At 39.6% G+C, this 19,247-nt stretch overlaps 1 protein-coding gene across 2 annotated transcripts in view; it reads right to left on the bottom strand.

Moving 5' to 3' along the window:
* LOC125776645 (mitochondrial import inner membrane translocase subunit Tim17-B) overlaps window positions 1–19,247 on the bottom strand; it is a 106,239-nt gene that overhangs the window by 69,480 nt on the left and 17,512 nt on the right. Inside the window, exon 2 of one of the 2 annotated variants that reach the window (XM_049450107.1) lies at window positions 6,613–19,242. The exons of the other annotated variant lie outside the window; for it this stretch is intronic. Within the exon in view, the coding sequence (XP_049306064.1) occupies window positions 12,234–13,460 (1,227 nt within the window). The 5' untranslated portion in view covers window positions 13,461–19,242 and the 3' untranslated portion in view covers window positions 6,613–12,233. Of the gene's footprint in view, window positions 1–6,612; window positions 19,243–19,247 lie in introns of those variants that run through there. 2 annotated transcript variants of the gene reach the window in all.

The following is a 19,247-nucleotide window of genomic DNA, read 5'->3' as shown; positions in this document are numbered from 1 at the left end:
TCACGACCAGCGCAGAGGACAGAGCTAAAGAGCTCTTGCGCGCTCACTTCCCGGAGACTGTCCCGATTTATCGGTGTCTGCCCTCAACTGAACACAGGCCGTCCCGCACTGATTGGGCGATCGCCAAACAACTGTTTACTGCGGACTCGATCAGGTGGGCAATAGCCTCGTTCGAGAGGTTCAAGTCTCCGGGAGTGGATGGTATCTTCCCAGCGCTTCTACAGCAGGGTGAGCAGATTCTAATGCCACACCTGATAAGGCTGCTGAGGGAGAGCCTGGCGCTGGCCTACATCCCCGAATCATGGAGAACAGCTGAGGTTATCTTCATACCGAAAGTGGGAAGGAAGGATTACTCGCTGGCCAAATCTTTCAGGCCGATCAGCCTAACCTCCTTCCTACTGAAAACTATGGAGAAGATAATAGATTATCATTTAAGGTCTAACGCGCTGAGGGACGCACCCCTGCATGCAGCTCAGCATGCATACAGAGCTGGCAGATCAACTAATACAGCTCTGTACCAGTTGACCTCCGAGATAGAGAGCTCGCTGGAGAAAGGGGAAATCATGCTATGCGCCTTCTTGGATATTGAAGGAGCTTTTGACAACACTTCTCATAGAAGTGTAGCAATGGCACTGGAAGGTAGGAATGTGGAAGCACCGGTGCGTAGATGGATAGAGGCGGTACTCCGCACTAGGATTGCTGAGACTACTGCAGGGGGTACTAAGATTCGCCTAGGCACAACAAGGGGATGTCCGCAGGGTGGTGTACTATCGCCCCTGCTATGGAGCCTTGTCGTGGACGACCTGTTAGCATTGCTGACCGTCAACGGCATTCGCTGCCAAGGATATGCGGACGATATAGTAATCATAGCGAAAGGCAAATTCGAGGACACTCTCTGTGACCTGGTGCAACGAGGGCTAAATCTGGCTAAGGAGTGGTGCAGGGGAGTTGATCTGAGCATCAACCCCTCGAAAACAACCATCGTCCCGTTCACGAGGCGTAGATCCTTACCCGGGCTTAGGAACCTCACACTTGGGGGCAAAGTGATTGAGATGACCAACAATGTTAAATATCTCGGTCTCACTCTGGATTCCACTTTGCGGTGGAAGCAGCATGTGGACCAAACCATGGTCAAGGCGACGAAGGCTCTAATGGTGTGCAATCGACTGGCAGGCAAATCCTGGGGTTGCAAGCCAAGGATTGTCAGGTGGTTGTACACCATGATTGTGCGACCGATAGTGACATATGGAGCGGTGTCCTGGGCCTCTGTTGCGGCACAGGCCTCGGTGGTGGTGAGACTATCGAGGCTTCAACGGCTAGCATGCGTTTGCATGACGGGCGCGATGCGGTCCTGCCCAACAGCGGCGCTGGAGGTCCTGATGGATCTCACACCGCTTCACATTGTGATCGGCCAAGTAGCCAAGCATTCACTTCTGCAAATAACGTCAGAGGGATGCGGCAAAGGAAAAATAATCTCGTCCCAGAGGATGGAGGTGATAGGTGCCAGTAATCCAATTGCCCTCTTCCCGAAGGACGGGACTACTAAGATAATTAACTTCACTAGGAAATTCAAGGTTACCTTTGGTAGCAAGAGCGAGTGGAATGACTCCACTCTTGAGCTGTTGCTGAGGGACAGTACACTGAAGTGGTACACCGACGGCTCGAAGACGTCGGAAGGTATTGGTGCAGGGATCGCGGGCCCACGCGCAAGGTTATCCATACCGATGGGTCGATTCCCCAGTATCTTCCAGGCCGAAGTCCTAGCCATAAGTCGGTGTATAGAGATAAACCTCCACCGCGGCTATCGTAATGAGAGAATAACCATACTCAGCGATAGCCAAGCGGCACTAAAAGCAATCTCGGGCTACGAGATCAAATCGCTGCTAGTGAAGGAGTGCAGGGAACGGCTAAACAGCCTAGCGGAATTGAATCAGGTGCACCTAGTTTGGGTACCTGGTCATAGAGGCATAGCCGGAAACGAACTGGCTGACGAGCTTGCCTGCTCTGCAGCATCCACAAGTATGGTAGGGCCCGAACCATTCACCGGGGTGGGCCCCCACACGATAAAGGAACTGCTCCGTAAGGAGGAAAGAGAGGGCAGAGAAGGTCACTGGCAACGGGCGCAGGGCATGCGGCATGCCAAGTTGCTGATAGGGGGGTACAACCTCAAAAGGTTCAAATCCATAATAAACCTCCCTAGGATCAAACTCAGGCTCTTGGTCGCATTTTACACCGGCCACTGCAAGTTGAAAAGGCACTTGTTCAACTTGGGACTTGCCTCTTGCTCCAATTGCCGGTTCTGCGACAGAGAGCCTGAAACCCCGGAGCACCTGCTGATCGATTGCATCGCAGTCTGTAGACGCAGGTCTAAGGCCCTTGGAAACCCATTTCCGGATAGGGATCACATCGACTCACTAGCTCCCAGCAAAATACTGGAATTTATCGATTTGTTGGGGCTTGGTGAGTCCTTGTGAGCTAGGAGAGGGCACAATAGACCCAAGGTCGCAGTGCATACCTCAAGTAATTCTATTGTCTATTGTCTAACGTCAGTTTACAAAGCCGTATTAGTTTTGCGGGGATACCAAATTCAGATATCGCGGCATAGAGGCAGAACCTTTTAGTGCTGTCGAAAGCAGCTTTGAAATCGACGAATAGGTGGTGCGTGTCGATTCTCCTTTCACGGGTATTTTCCAAAATTTGACGCATGGTGAATATCTGGTCGGTTGTTGATTTTCCAGGTCTGAAGCCACACTGATAAGGTCCAATCAGTTTGTTGGCGGTTGGCTTTAATCTTTCACACAATACGCTCGGTAGAACCTTGTACGCGATGTTGAGGAGGCTTATCCCACGGTAGTTGGCGCAGATTGTGGTGTCTCCTTTTTTATGGATTAGGCATAGCACACTTAAATTCCAATCGTTGCGCATGCTTTCGTCCGACCATATCTTACAAAGAAGCTGATGCATGCTCCTTATCAGTTCTTCGCCGCCGAGTTCGAATAGCTCGGCCGGCAATCCGTCGGCCCCTGCCGCTTTGTTGTTCTTCAGGCGGGCAATTGCTATTCGAACTTCTTCATTGACATGAATTTAATTTAAATATTGTGTACAAATTTATGATACTTATTGATAACACTTATAAGATACTAAAAAAATAAAACAGCACACAAACATAGTTAGTGTAGCTTTTTTAAAAAATGCAAATTTTGTTAAGTTTTTTTTCTAATGGTTAGTTTGCTCAGAACGTTTCTTACTATTACAAGATGTCACTTAATGTATAAGTATCAAAGGGTAAATTAAAATATTGACGAAACGTGAGGGAAAACACATTTAAAAAAATGGATTAAATTTCAGTTTTTTCGACATATTGGCTATAAGGACACAAAAAACATTGATTTTGGGGTTTACAGTCATCTAAGAACTTAAAGACGGATTTATTCTGAGAAGCTTTGCCAAAGAAAGTTTACCAAAAAAGTCAATATTAAAAAAGTTAGAGACCGAAGAAAAATGTGCCTTTCTCTTACAATGGGCCACTTTGATGAAAAACTTCAACAAAAATTTTTGTATGAAACCATGATTGTAACTCAAAAAAAGAATGATGCAGTCGATTCGTAGGACCCGAAATAGGGGGAAACCGTCGAATTTGGTCTTGTCTTTTTTTTTTTTTGAAAAAAGCTATCACAGTGTTATTAAAAGTTGAATTTTAAAAAATGAGTGCAAATTCATCAGGTAAGTAATATAAGTTTTAAATTAATAAAAAAAATAACTTAAGGTATTTAAATAGATTGTGTCGGAGCGTCAACCAGCCGAGGTGTCATAAAGCGAACCAATGTGCTTAAAGTGTCGGAAATGAAGTCAATGTGGAATATTGGAAAAATATTCCAAACATTTGATTCAAAAGAGAAATGTATTTCCTTTGCCGAAGAACAAGGTTTGATTTTAAAAGCTAAAATTTTCCGTACGCCTAAAGTGCCAATGACGCTGCCATTAAACAAAAGTAACACTGTTGGGATGTTCCGATGCCGGAAAGGGGGTTGTCGGAACCGATAACCGCAGGTAGCGGTAGGTAAAATTGGTGACCCTGGTAAAACTTTTCAAATAGATAAAGGCAAATTTGGGAAGAGAAAGTACAACAAAGGTAATAATAAAAAAAAATATATTTTTTTTTATGTAATTAATATATCTTTTCTTATTTTAGGGCGGAGAGTCGAGGGCCACTGGGTTCCTGGGATGGTTGAGGATGGGAGTGACGACGACCTTAGAGAAGCACGTGGCAAAAGGCAGTATTATATGTACTGATTGCTGGAGGGCATACGACTGTCTGGCCAGTCACGGGTATGAGCACCGACGCGTTAATCACAGCGACCCCGATAATCCGTTCGTTGCCGAGGACGGGACCCACACTTAACGCATCGAGTCCCAGTGGCGCGTAATTAAACGTTTTTTTATTAAGGACATTTACAATAATAGCGAAGATTTTTCCAATTTAATTTTTGAATATATTTGGAGAAAAAATATTGCAAATCATCACGATCCTTTTGTTAAATTATTATATGCAATTAAATATACATATAAGCCTTAAAACTTTTTTTATTACAATGGAAAATTTATTTCAGATGGTATTTGTTTCCGTCGTTTGAATTTTTATACTCATTTTTATTCGTTTGATAAATGTGTAATTATGGCAACACTTATTATCTGTCAACAAGGAATACTTTTGTTATTGTGCATGGAATGAATTGTGTAAAATATAAAATGCTTATTTTAAGCATATAACTAAATAAGTACAGGAAAAAAATATGTAGAAACAATGTAGTGAAGTGTAAGTGCATAAAAAGTGTATAATATGAATTAAATAATTACTAGCAATGGAGAAATTGCAAAATAAAATTAGCAAAATTTTCAACTTTAAATGCAAATATCTCGAAAACTATAAGTTTGCGGCGACAACAACAACAATCTCTTAATCTGGAGCATCAGCCCTATCCAACCATACCACTTTTAACCCTGAAATCCTGGGATGTTATACTAAAGTTTCCCCCTCTTTCTGGCTTCAGAAACCTAACACTCGGAGGCAGAGACTTAGAGATGACCAATATGGTCAAATACCTGGGTCTCACGCTGTATTCCATGTTGCATGGGAGCCCAGCCATCGTCAAAGCCACAAAGGCACTGATGGTGTGCAATCGGCTGGCTGGTAAATCCTGGGGATGTAAACCAAGGATTATCAGATGGTTGTACACCATGGTAGTGCGATCAATTATCACTTTTGGAGCGTAGGCTTGAGCTCCGAAAGCAGTACAGACGTCGGTAGGACTAAAACTATCGAAGCTGCAAAGACTCGCCTGCGTCTGTATGTCGGGAGCTATGCGCACATGCACTTGAGGTCTTGCTGGAGCTCACCCCGCTACATCTAGTAATTGGTCAAGTCGCCAAGCACACTTTGCTTCAAACGACAGCAGAGGGGACTGGCAAAGGTGAGGTAATCTCGTCCCAATGTATGGAAGAGCTAAGTGGCGTCTTACCACTGGCTCTTCTTCCTGGGGATAGTATTACCAAAAAGATGAACTTTACTAAGAACTTTAAGATCACCCTCAGCAACAAAGGCGAATGGAGCGACTCCGTTCTCGAACTACTGTTCAGAGATAGTACAATCAGGTGGAACACTGACGACTCGAAAACGTCGGATTGCCGCAGGGGTTGTAGAACCACGCGCAAAACAAGGGAAAAACTCAGGCTACTGATCGCCTTCTACACTGGCCATTGCAAGCTCAAGAAGCACTTATTTAATATGGGCCTAGCTTCTTGTGCAAATTGCCGGTTCTGCTACTTGGAGCCTGAAACTCCAAAACACCTGCTAATGGACTGCACAGCAGTCTGTAAACGCAGGAATAAGGCCCTTGGATCCATGTTTCGAAATAGGGATCACATCGCCTCCATAGCACCTAGCAGTATATTAGAACTAATCAATTTGCTGGGGCTAGTTGAGACGTTGTGAGTTAGGAGAGGGCACAATACACCCTTGGTCGCGGTGCAATTCTCATTTATTTATCTTATCTTAAAGGGGTATCCTAGTCTAGAAATTTGAAAAAATCGAAATTTTTTTTTCATATTTCGATAGTTTTGATATTCAAAAATATCATCCTAAAAGGATTTTTCAAAACTCAAATTATTTTCAAAGTTATTGTCATTTTAGTGAGCGAATATCGTATAACGTAAAACTTTAATCGTGTTTTTCTCGAAACTACTATTTTCAACACTTCTGACATGATTTCTCAAGTTCTAATGAGCCGATTTACTTAAAATTTGGTGTGGACCTTCTTTATATATCTCTCTATGGGTGGAACTAGAATTATTAAAAAAAATTGATTTTTACTATTTTTAAAAAATTTTGATCTTTGCCAAAAAACGGGCAAAAAGTTCAAACAGTCGCCATTTACTTAAACATTTTTTTTTTATTTATCCTAGTTCAGACGATAGCGGCATTTGTACTGATTAAAAATTTTTTTATTTTATTTTTTTCGGATCACCCAAAGTGTTGGAATCGTGTCAGGAAGGCCGCCGCCTTATTTTCAACCCTCGCCACGCCACCACGCCGCAATTAATCAAATTATGACAAAATTTTTTTTTTTTATTTTTTTTTATTTTTTTTATTTTTTTTTTTTTTTGCATTCTTAAAATATCAATAAATATCTGATATAAATTTGGATAGTAAAAATGTTCTTAGTTTTTATTTATTGGACTTTAAAAAATGCAGTTAAATAGCATTTCTAGACTAGAATACCCCCTTAAGGTATTAAACAGAGCGTTATATCCTCCATGGCACTATTATTTTTATTTTTCGAACTACTTTCTGTATTCGGCTGGCAAATCGGGAAAACTTTAAAATACATAATTACACATTTATCAAATGAATAAAAGTTAATAAAAAAATAGGATTTGGGGTATTATACATAAATCATTGCCCCTTTTCTTTATATATCATGATTTTTGATCGGGCAGACCGCCAACGCAAACAGATGTTTTACTCAAAAAAAAACAACCTAACACACTCCGGTGTTGGATCGGCCAGGGTTATTTTTATTTATTTTTATTTTTTTGAAGCGCGGCCGAAGGCCGCCAATGCAAAAAGAAATTTTACTTAAAAAACCTGACACTCCCCGGTGCTGGATCGGCCATGATTGATTTTAAAATCTAAAATGTGTCGTACGCATTAAGTGCCAAAGACGCTGTCATTAAATAAAAGTAGCACTGTTAGGGTGTTTCGATGCCGGAAAGGTGGTTGTCGGAACCGAACTACGTAGGCAAGGTCGAGCAATACCCGGTTCGACAACGTAGAAATTCCACTTCCTCAAGTATTATATTTAATGTATGCGTATTCATCCCATTGGTCGCATGCGGAAGTGAGGAAGAACAGTTTTATCAGGGAACCCGTTTTATCTAGCGCTACTAGATATATGTGATTGGTATAATTACTGCCGCGAAGCCGTAGTATTATACCAGGTTGATCACCAGGTAGATGTAGGTAAAACTGTTCAAATAGATGAGAGTAAATTTGGAAAGAGGAAATACAACCAAGGTAATAATAAAAATATAAATTTTTTTTACATACAGTGGCGGACAAAAGTCTACATACACCCCCTGTTTTCTTCGATGTGAGAGTACAAAAAATTTTTAGAAAAATGTGTTGATACAGTTTTATTCTAATCTTCTTTCTAATAACAACAAACTTAAAAAATCCGTTAATTAATATAAAACTACAAATTTATGGAATAAAAACTCAAATATTGTGTTGACAAAAGTCTACATACAGTACAAAAATATCTTAGTTCAGTGCGAAAAACTTTACAAAATGCTAGTTATTAAGACGTTTTAGTATTTAGTTGGGTCCCCATTGGCATCTATAACTGCTTGAAGATGCCGTGGCATTGATTCTGCTAAATTTGTCAACGCTGCAGATGTACTGCTGTTCCAAGGTTCCAATATGCGCTCTTAGAGTATAGCAGAGGTAGAAACTTGGTGCTTTCTAATTCTACGCACCAAAATCTCCTCGACATGTTCAATAATATTCATATTTAGACTTTGAGGTGGTGTATTTAATTGCCTTGGAGTATAATAAAGCAACCAGTCCTTACCAATTTGCGCCGCATGCATCGGATCGTTATCTTGTTGAAATATCCAACTGGAACCGAGCCCTAAATTATCCACCAAAGGCTTCAAATTATGTTCCAACAGAGACTTATTCTTATAACCGTCCATTTCACCTTCGATAAAGTCCGAATTTCTAACTCCAGAGGCCGCAACAGCTCCCCAAACCATTACGCTGCCGCCACCGATCTTCACAATTTATACTACGTTCTTCGGTTCAAGCGTGGCGTTAGTTTTCCTTCAAATTTTAGCCCTTTCATCACTACCAAAAAGGGTGAATTTAGAATCATCTGAAAATGAAACTTTTTTCCAAAAATCCATTTCCTTTTCTTTGTGTTTTTTGGCGAACTTTAAAAGAAGTTTCCGATTTTTTCAGAAATAAAAGGTTTCTTCCGTGGTGTTCTACTGTGGAATCCGTTATCGTTTAGAGTTTTTTTTTATTGTTCTTGGTTGGATACTTATTTGTGACGTACTTACTATGCGTTCGGCTATATTTGGAGCATTTACTTTTGGATTTTGGTCTACTTCGTTGAGAATCAGGCTGACGTCTCTACGAGATTGTTTTTTTGGGCGTCCACTGCGCGGTTTATTTTCGTTGGAACCATTATTTTTAAAGTTTTTTAGAATTGTCTGTACTTTTGCTCGACTCAAGTTTAAAATTTTAGAAATTTCACCATATGATTTTTTTTCTTTTCTTTCTTTTATCACCAAATTTCTTACATCAATTGATATTTCATTTCGCGGGGCCATTATAGCTATTGAAGGGCTTAAACCACAACTAAATTCAATAAATATCAAACAATAAACATATTGAAATAAAAGAAAAAGGCTAACGTTACCTTACTGTTAATATAACAATGTACAAAGTATGGGATTTGAACTGTATGTAGACTTTTGTCAAAGCAATTTTTGAGTTTTTCTTCCATAAATTTGTTGTTTTATGTTAAATAATGAATTTTTTTAGTTAACTGTTATTATAATAAATATTAGAATAAAACTGTATAAATACATTTTTCTAAAAACTTTTTGTACTCTCATATCAATGGAAATAGGGGGTGTATGTAGACTTTTGTCCGCCACTGTATGTATATCTTATCTTATTTTAGAGCGGAGTCGAAGGCCACAGGGTTCTTGGGATGGTTGAGGATGGGAGTGACAACCTTAGGCTGAAAGTATTATACATATGTCCCGGCAATGTGAGATCTGCTGAGGTGCTCATACCTTTGATAGAGAAGCACGTTGCAACAGGTAGTATTATATGTACTGATTGTTGGAAGGCATACGACTGTCTGTCCAGTCACGGGTATGAACACAGACGGGTTAATCACAGCTACCCCGATAATCCGTTCGTGGCGCGTAATTAAACGGTTTTTTAATAAAGACGATTATAATAATTGTGAAGATTTTTTCAATTTAATTTTTGAATATATTTGGAGGAAAAATAGGGGAATTTTTAGTATCGTTTATGGAGAAAAACAGGGGGAGGGCTACCCCCTCACGCCACCTTATTGGAAAGAGGAAGGATCGAACTTTTTAATAAACCCCCCTCGACCCCCTAGAGCCCCTATAGACCTGTAGGGAGCCCTTTGAAAATTACCAAAAATCAGTGTATTTGCTCATTTATCCATACAAACTGAAACCAATGCAACCCAGCCAACATTTTTGTATGGACAAGTAATCAAAATAAAGAAAACCAAAATGTTTTTTCGCATAGAACCCCTTTTTGCGTGGGCGGCCTTCGGCCGCGCTTCAAAATAAATAACCCTAGTCGGTTCAACACCGGGGTGTATCAGATTTTTTTCGCATAGAACTCCTTTTTGCGTGGCCGGCCTTCGTTCAAAAAAAATAACCCCGGTCGGTCCAACACCGGGGTGTATCAGATTTTTTTCGCATAGAACTCCTTTTTGCGTGGGCGGCCTTCGGCCGCGCATCAAAAAAAATAACCCTGGTCGGTCCAACACCGGAGTGTATCATATTTTTTTCGCATAGTACTCCTTTTTGTGTGGGCGGCCTTCGGCCGCGCTTTAAAAAAATAACCCTGGCTGGCTACGCCATCCACAGTATTTTAGCATTGAACGCCTTTTCGCATTCACTTCATACATTTATTGCTAAGTGGGTTTAGTTTATTCCTTTTTGTTCGTGCTTTCTCGGTAATTTGACAGTTCAAATTAGGCAGTCATTTTGGTTTTTCGCATTATTGAACTCAATGCAGAAAAATGTGTATTTTATTTAAAGATTTACAAAGAAATTAACAATCAAAAGTATTTTATTTTATTTTTATTTATTTATACAAAGCTTACATAATAATTAATTATCATATAAACTAAAGCAAACGCAGCGCCAGCAGCAGAGGCTTTCGGCTGGCTGGTTGGGTCAGATACGACGGAGTAGGTCTGTGTCCTTTAGAAATTTGTAAATTTTGCTAGTATTATCTTCTGTGGCGTCCATTAACAATAGGAGAGGGTCCTTGTTGTCGAAATGATGAAGTCTTTGAGAAGAAAGTTCTGGGCAAGATACCAGTAGGTGTTGCACGCTGACTGTTGCTTGACAGAAGGGGCAGGTGTTGGATCTAATGCCCTGTAATAAGTGCGCGTGGGTAATTATGGTGTGCCCAATTCGGAGACGTGTGTAGGGGGTGATGTGGTTAGTAGGTATCGATGTTGTGTATACAGGTTTTGTACGGTTGGGGTTAATGTCCGAATAATGGTGATTATAATCCGCCCATTCACGTAATAACTTTGTTTGCCTCTGACTATGAATTAGTCGGTATATGTCGCTAGGTAGGATGACTTCGGATGTGATTGTTGGTGTGATGGAAATATCTTTGGCGATGGTATCTGCAAGTGTGTTGCCCTTTATGCCGGAGTGTCCAGGTATCCACATGATTTTGATCTTGCGCGGAAGGGAAATAAGTGTGTTTTTTATATTTTTGATGATACTGCCTGATTTGTTGTGGTTTTGTATGGCTTGGAAACATGACATACTATCGGTGCATATTATATGTTTACCCTTGTTTTTGGCAGAGTATTGAACAGCGTGGAATATAGCGGTTGCTTCGGCGGTGAAAATAGAGCAGAATGAAAAAAGGAGGCCGTACGCGACAACTTCTTGGTTTTCCTTTACCACAGCATAGGAGGTGTGTGAGGCCTTCGATCCATCTGTGAAAATCAATTGCCAGCCGTTCGATTTATAATGTGCTATTGTTTCGGAAAACTTGGCTTTATAAACGGTGTTTGGTGTGCTATCTTTCCGCAAGGAGGCTAGGTCATTAATGAAGGATGTTTTGCTGGCCGCCCAGGGGGGGTGATGAGTGTACCGCGGAATGTGTTGCTTGATCGGCAGTTCAACCTGCTTCGCGAAAAAGGAGCAGGCGTGTATTGAAGAGGGTTGTTTAGGAGTGGATACCCTTGAGGCAGCAGATTGGAAGTCTATGCGGATAAGCGGATTGGGGCTTAGAGTGAGCTTTGAATAGAGCCTGAATATTTTGTCTTCCAAGTTGTCGTGAAGAGCCGGCAAACCCGATTCGACCAGAATATTTTTTATGGATGACGTGCGCGTATGGATCTTCGCACTGCGGCATGGTAAGGAGCAGCGATCATCTTTAAGTTTTGTTTAGCGTGTAATCCATAGATTTCTATGCCGTAGTTGATGGTTGATAAGATGAGGGCGTTTGTCACGTTAATCAACAGAGCCGAATTAATTAGCGAGCGTTTGCTTGATAAGTACTTAATAATGTTTAACTTTACATAGAGTCTTTTCTTAACGTAATTACAGTGCTTTTGAAAGAAATATTTGGGATCGAATACAATACCGAGAAACTTAAGATTATCTGTACATACAATATTTACACGATTGAAGGTAAATGAAGGAGAATTGCAGGATCGTTTTTTGCATATATGGAGCATTTTGGTTTTAATGGGACAAATTGAGGGGCCTGAGGAGAGGGACCATGTGGATAATAGGCGTAGGATTTTGGAAAAGGTCCTCATGACTTCTGTTTGATCATTAGATTTGGAAAACAACAAAACGTCGTCTGCGTATATGTTCGATGTTTGGGAACTTGTTAACGATGTCGCTAATTTCATTGAAGGCTATAATGAACAAGATGACTGATAAGGGGGGCCCTGAGGGGTGCCATTATCGAGTGGAAAGATGGAAGAGCGGGTGTTGGATATAAGTACACTTAATTTTCGGTTTGAGAGAAATGATTTTATAAAATTGTACATTTTGGGGCCGATCTTCCATTTGTCGAGTTGTCTTAGTACTACCGGGGTTTCAATCCGATCAAACGCTTTTTGAAAGTCGAGGGAAAGGAGGGAAACATGGTTTTTGCTGGAGAGCGCGTTTGAAATAAAATGATCAACGTGTAGTAGGGCATCTGTGGTGGCTTGTCCCTTCTTGAAGGCTACTTGGTTGTGGTGGATAAGTTGGTTTGAGTGGGCGTACCAGGTTAGTCTGGTAGCAATTATCTTCTCCGTTAGTTTACCTAGGCAGGGAAGAAGGGAAATTGGTCGATAGCTGTTAACTTCGCAAGGGGATTTGCCAGGTTTTAAGAGGGGTATTATTGCGCTGGTTTTCCACGCGTGAGGGTAGAGGCCTGTGTTGAGGATATTGTTGTAATGCTTAATGAGACGGTGAAGGAGTAGTCTGGGGAGATGCTTAATTATGGGATAGGATATTTTGTCGATGCCGGGTGTCTGGCCTTTTACTGCGGAGAGGGCGAGTTGGAGTTCGTAAAGAGATATGTCGGCTTCTAAAAGTTTGGCTGAAGGAGAGAGAGTGGTTGGTGTGATACGATGTTGGAGGATTTGGAAGCGTTTAGAGGCGATATATTCGGGTGGGAAGGTTTGGTCTGAAGAGGCGTTAGAGAAGTGACTGGCGAATTCTTGAGCTATATACTGGGGATATAGAAGATTGCCATGAGAGGTGTTAAGGGAGTAGATTTGGGAATTAGAGGGTAAACCGGTGAGTGTTTTTATGTCAGCCCAGATTTTTTTAGGATCGGATGACGCACTGATGCTGCTAGTGAATTTTTGAAAACAGTCGAGCTTAGCATCTTTGATTTTCCGGCGAAATTGCGCGTTCAGCTTTTTGAATTGAATGAGAGTTGTGGTGGACCGGTTGCGTTTGAAGTTGTGCCACGCTTGTTGTTTGGCTTGCCTAAGGGACGCAATTTCGTTGTTCCACCATAGGGGGGCTGGCTTTACTGGTTTGGTTGAGGACAGAGGGAAGGAAACGTTGGATGCACAGCGGATTGCTTTATGAATATTGGAAGTTTCTTGGTTGATGTTGGGAAGGATTTGGAATAGAAGTCGCATGCGCTTTCAAATTTGTTCCAATCCGCTCTATCTGTTTTAAATTTGATCCTGGGAGAGAAGGGAGTGGTGGGTCGGGATGTGAGAATTTTGATGAGGATCGGGAAGTGATCGCTGCCGTGAAGGTCATCTATAAGGTGCTATGATGAGTTGTTGGAAAGGGAGGGAGAGGAAAGCGTAAGGTCAATATGAGTAAATGTTGAGTGGGTTGAGAAGTGGGTGGGGGAGCAGTCGTTTAGTACGATGCAGTTGGAGGTGAGGATGGCATTTTCTATAGAATGTCCTCTCTGATTATAGGAGGCAGATCCCCAGAGCGGACTCCAAGCGTTAAAGTCGCCTGCAAGGATGAAGGGTTGGGGAGGGGAGGGGAAAAGATTGTAAAAGTCAGCTGTTGTTATTGATTGACTTGGCGGGGAGTAAGCGCAAGTTATTGTGATCCTGAGGGGGGTTTGAAGTTCTATGGATAGTGAGGATATATTGGTTTGGGTAGGAAGGGGGTGGTGGGGAAGGTTTCTCTTAACCAGAATGGCGATTCCTTGTTTCTTTGAGATTATGTGAGGTAGGTTGTGGAAGTGCCCTACGTAGGATTTGGGGGTGGGGGCAGAGGAATTGTGGGCAAGGTGAGTTTCGTTTAGAAGTATAATGGAGGGTTTATACATCTTTATTAGGATTTCAAGTTCAATGTAGTTATTGTCATACCCGTTTATGTTCCACTGTAATAATGGTAACATTTGTTATATATTATGTGTGTTTGTATATGAATTAAAGGGTTAGTATAAGGATATTTATATTTATGACTTATCTATGTTGGTTGACTTGTGTGACGGTAATGTTGTTTTATATGTATTTGGTGTTATGAGGACGTTAAGATCGGGGAATTTTGCGTGTAATTGGCTGAAAGGTGACTTCTCGGTATCACTGATAATTGGGCTGGGGTATGTAGGGGTGGGTGGGCTGTAATATTTTTCTGCATTTCTACTTGTAGTCGCTATTTCTGGTGTGCTGACGTTAGTTGCTGATTGTTGTCTTACTGGGGATGTTGTTGTGCTGTTTTTCTGCTGAGGTTTGGATATGGTTGAAGTTGTTTGTGTGATTGATTTAGTATGACATGTTTTCTTGGATGCTCCGTTATTTGCTTGTGGGTTATTGTTTGGAGTTTCTACCTGGGGTTTGTTTGCTGGAGTTGTTTGCAAGTCGTGTGTTGTGTTTACAGTTGTTGGTTCGGTCATTATACTGCTGGTGTTTTTTACAATTTGTGCGAAGGATGGTGCCCTTGTTTTTTTTTTTTGAGGGGGTTGCATTTGATGTGTGTTGGGGTCGCTGTTGAAGATTTTTCAAGCTTCTCTAATTGTGCATCGGCGCTCTATTTTTATTTTATTTACTGACTTGTGTTTAAGGAAAGTGGGACAGCCAGGGTCATTGGATGGATGGGTTTCAATTTGGCAGTTTATGCAGAATGTTCTTGGGCATGGATTATGTGGCGGAGAGGTTGCACACTGGCTACATAGCTCAATATTTCGACATCTATTTTTGGTATGACCGAGTCTTTGGCAGGTTTTGCACCGCATCGGATTTGGGATAAATTCTTGCACACGAACCCTTTCCCATCCTAATTTAAGGATTTCTGGTCTACGGATTAGGTCGAATGTCACAATTGCAGCACCGGTAGAGATTAGTACCCTCTTTTCGCATGATTTTTTTGACTTCGATCACTTTTTGGTTTCCTAGCCCTTCTACTAAGTCTTCTTCGGAGAGATTGATTAGGTTTCTGGAAAATATTCTGCCTTGCGTGGTGTTAAGACCTTTGTGAGAGGTAATTTTTACAGGTATAATGCCTATGTGAGTTGCTTTAATATACTTTTCGGCCGATTTCGCATTTTCGACTTTTGGGAGGAGGTCACCGGATCTTAGTTCCGTTACAACGGTGTTATCGCCGCAAATGTGTTTTAAACCTCTTTCGATTTGAAAGACATTATATGATGATAATGGACGGATTTTGTCATCTGCAATTGTACCGATGGCACTTGCCACTAAGAACCGAGGGATATGGTCGTCATTTTGTTTTGGCACAGGAAGTGGTACAAAGTCACTGAATTTTGGTCGTTTGTCGGGACGTTGCAAATCGGGATCGAGTAACCGAAACCTATTGCTTTCGGGGGGGTCAGCCCTGTTCATGGTGTCGAATGATAACTACGGCACTGAGTTTTTTTTTTATGTTTACACTGAGTTTTTTTTTTTTATGTTTACACTAATAAACTAACAACTACAACTAACAACTACTGCGGTAACTGAATCAGCTAGACTATCGTAGTCGATCGCAAAGAGGAAAAGAACGCGTGAAGGTCACGGGACGTGTTTACACGGTGGTTGCCCACTTTGAACTGTGCAATCAAAAGTAATTAAAAACATTGCTAGTTGTTTTTATAATTCATTAGTAATATACATATGTGCGCAAAAATTTATCCATAATTGGTTTGGTACAATGCACGACAGATGAAAATACACAAGCCTATGTATATTTAGAAATTTGCAGAAAATAGCATTTTTTAAAGTGAATTTGTGGAAAAATTTGTGAACCGATTTTTATAAAATATGTTTTAAAATAAAGTTCGATAATTTAAGCATACATGCGTGTTTAAAATTTTCCATTTGGTTCTCTCGTTTAGTTACAGTGAGCCAAAATTAACCGGCGCGATACTAAACTCAACCCGAAAAATATTGCAAATAATCATTATGATCTTTTTGTTAAATTATTAGATACAATTAAACATACTTATAAGCATTAAAACTTCTTTTATTACAATGGAGAATTTATTTCAGATGGTAATTGTTTCCTGCGTTTGAGTTTTTTTATTCATTTTTATTCGTTTGATAAACGTGTAATTAAGGCAACACATTTTAAGCAAATATCTAAATTACTGAAAAAAAATAATGGAGAAACAATGTAGTGAAGTTTATAAAAAGTGAAAGGAATAATTACTAGAAATCGAACTACTTCAACAAAAACAAAAACAATAGTCTTACGCAAGTACATATGTCATATATAATTTAGCAGGTTAAAACCGTGCACTATCTTTATTATTAAAATATAAAGCCCCACATGGCAACTACCCAGCAAAACCTGCGTGACCGAAACTCCAACACATTTACACAATTTTTACATGTCACTAACACACCCTCACAATTCTGTCAAGTGAGTAAGAGATCAATCAATTGTGTCTTTTGCTTGTTTTATATTACACGCTCTTCACTCAACAGATGTTAAGAAAAATAAAACAAAAGAAGACAAACTGATTTTTTTAGCTGTCATTGCTTATTAAAAACAATGGATGTGAAAGCGTACGGCATGATACCGTGAATTTGACGTTTGCTTGTTCGTTGCGACTAATTGAATTCAAAGAAAAGCGATTTCTTTTATGAACACGTCGCGATAAGAAGTTTTCATTTTCTGGAATTAAATAAATTTGTTTGTTATAATATATTGTTACAAAAGTAGTATTAAGTTGTATTTGTATTGCTATATGCATCCCTAATTATGAACAATAGCTGTAGGTATATGGAATAGCATTTGTCTTGTTGTAGACATCTGGCGCCGCGGCTGCTTGCTTGTCGAAACAATAGACATCTGGCGCCGCACTGTCTGCTTGTCTATTTAAACAATTGCTGAGTCTGGCGCCGCGGCTGTCTGCTTGCGTCTGGCGCCGTATAGCATTATGTTCTGGTAATTTCCAGACGCAATATTCTAGAAGGACACGTCGGCATCAGCGAGAAGTGCGTGGCTATATAAGCCGTGGCAGCGCCAACGTAATCAACCAGTGCTAAGAGTAAACTGTTATAGTGTAGACGAGTTGTAAAATAAAGAGTTGTTGAATTGAATTAAACGGCTTTTGGTTTCATTTGTCAATCCAGAGATACGAACCCAGTAAAGTAAAACTAGCAAGAAGTAAATTCGCAACAATATGTATATAATATTTGATTAAAGAATTTTTAAGTGGTTACTACAAACGTGTGTGAGAAAAGGGTAAGTAGCAAACATAACAATTAAAATTAAAAAAATACATTCAGTACTTATATGAGCCGAGAAAAAAAGGCTTTTAATCTTAGTGCGTCTCAGTTTATGAACTTTTCTGAAAAAGATATAAATTCTGAATTTGATTCTATTGTGGAGGGGTGCAGTTTAGAAAGCTCCCTTGATTTTTTGCTAAACAGCGATAGCGATATTAGTGATAGTGATAGTGTAAATTTAAAAATGATAGAAAATAATATATTTAGCTTAGAATTAAAAGCATGGGCTTTAAGAAATAGGGTATCCCACAATACATTGAGAGATCTGTTACAAACGCTGCGAAAAAGGAAATTCAAAATTATTTTAAGAATAATTTATTTCTTCAACTGGAAAATACGAATACCATTTTGCTTCATGGGGGAATAGATGGCCTTAAATTATTCAAAAATTCAAATAAGGTATTGTGGCCTATTTTAGCGTCCATAGTTGATTTTCCAAACGTATTGCCGTTTACAATTGCGTGCTTTTCTGGAACAGAAAAACCTTGAAACATCAATGATTTTTTGAAAGAATTTTGCGAAGAGGTAAATTATTTAAAAAAAATGGCCTTCAAGTAAGTGTTTATCCTATAAAGAAAAAATTTGATATTCGTTTATTTTGCTGCGATGCTCCTGCTAGAGCTTTTGTTACAGGTGTGCAATCGCACACTGGAAAAAGTAGCTGTTTTAAATGTGATCAAATTGGTGACTACAAAGAACGGAGTTTGTTTTTCAAAACAAATAAAAAAATTAAAGACTGACCTGTCTTTTAAAAATAGAAATGACAGATCACATCACATCACTCCTTTTAAATTTAGAGAAAGCATTTTAGAGTCAGGAAATTTCAAAATGGTTTCCCAATTTCCTTTAGACCCGATGCACCTTGTAGACCTTGGTGTATGTAAAAAGTTGCTTCAATTGTTGATGAAAAAACGCAATATAAACGTAAGCAAAATTAACGAAAAAATAACATTTCTCTCCAATTTATTTCCTTCAGAGTTCGGCCGAATATGTAGAAGTTTAGATGAAATCAATATTTAGTTAGTTACAACATACATGGTTTACTCCATTTAACTGAATGTACTAAGCTATATGGGCCTCTAGATAACTTTTCCGCTTATAAGTTTGAAAATCACATGCAATTTTAAAAAAAAAACTTATAAATAAGCCCAATAAAATCCTGCAGCAATTACATTTAAGGCTTGAAGAAAGAAATAGTGCAGATTTTAGTTGCAATAAAATTTCTAAAATTAATTCATTTAATATAGATTATAAAAAAGAAAAAGACTCTTATTGTTTTAGTCAAAAATTAGGCCCCATAAAAGTAATGGGCATGACAGACGAGTCTGGTAGTGCTATAGTATCGGCGCATTGTTTCTTGGGTGTTGAAAGCTACTTTCAAGAACCATTGGAATCGTCAATTGGTTTAGGTATTTTGTTGGCAAATAAATTAGATCCACAATTGTTTAAAATCGAAAAAGATGATATAGTTTATAAATATTTTTCTATTCCACATGAGGGCAAGTTTCTTCTTATACCAATTTTACATCATCTATTTCATGAATTTTGAAATTAGTACTATTTAAAGTAATTGTGGTATTTTCCGAATGTATTTTATTTCATGATATGAATTTTTTAAAAGAATTTTGATACTGCCATTTTTTATTTTACGAACAGATGGATTCACCAGCGCTCTTTGATGCAATTGATTTTGAAGAATTCCCAACAACGTCTTCAGCTCCTGTA

The sequence above is a fragment of the Bactrocera dorsalis genome, chromosome 2, assembly GCF_023373825.1.
Source record: "Bactrocera dorsalis isolate Fly_Bdor chromosome 2, ASM2337382v1, whole genome shotgun sequence".
Taxonomy (NCBI): domain Eukaryota; kingdom Metazoa; phylum Arthropoda; class Insecta; order Diptera; family Tephritidae; genus Bactrocera; species Bactrocera dorsalis.
The sequence above is the reverse complement of the archived record's forward strand: the minus strand, read 5'-3'. Positions and strand labels throughout refer to the sequence as shown.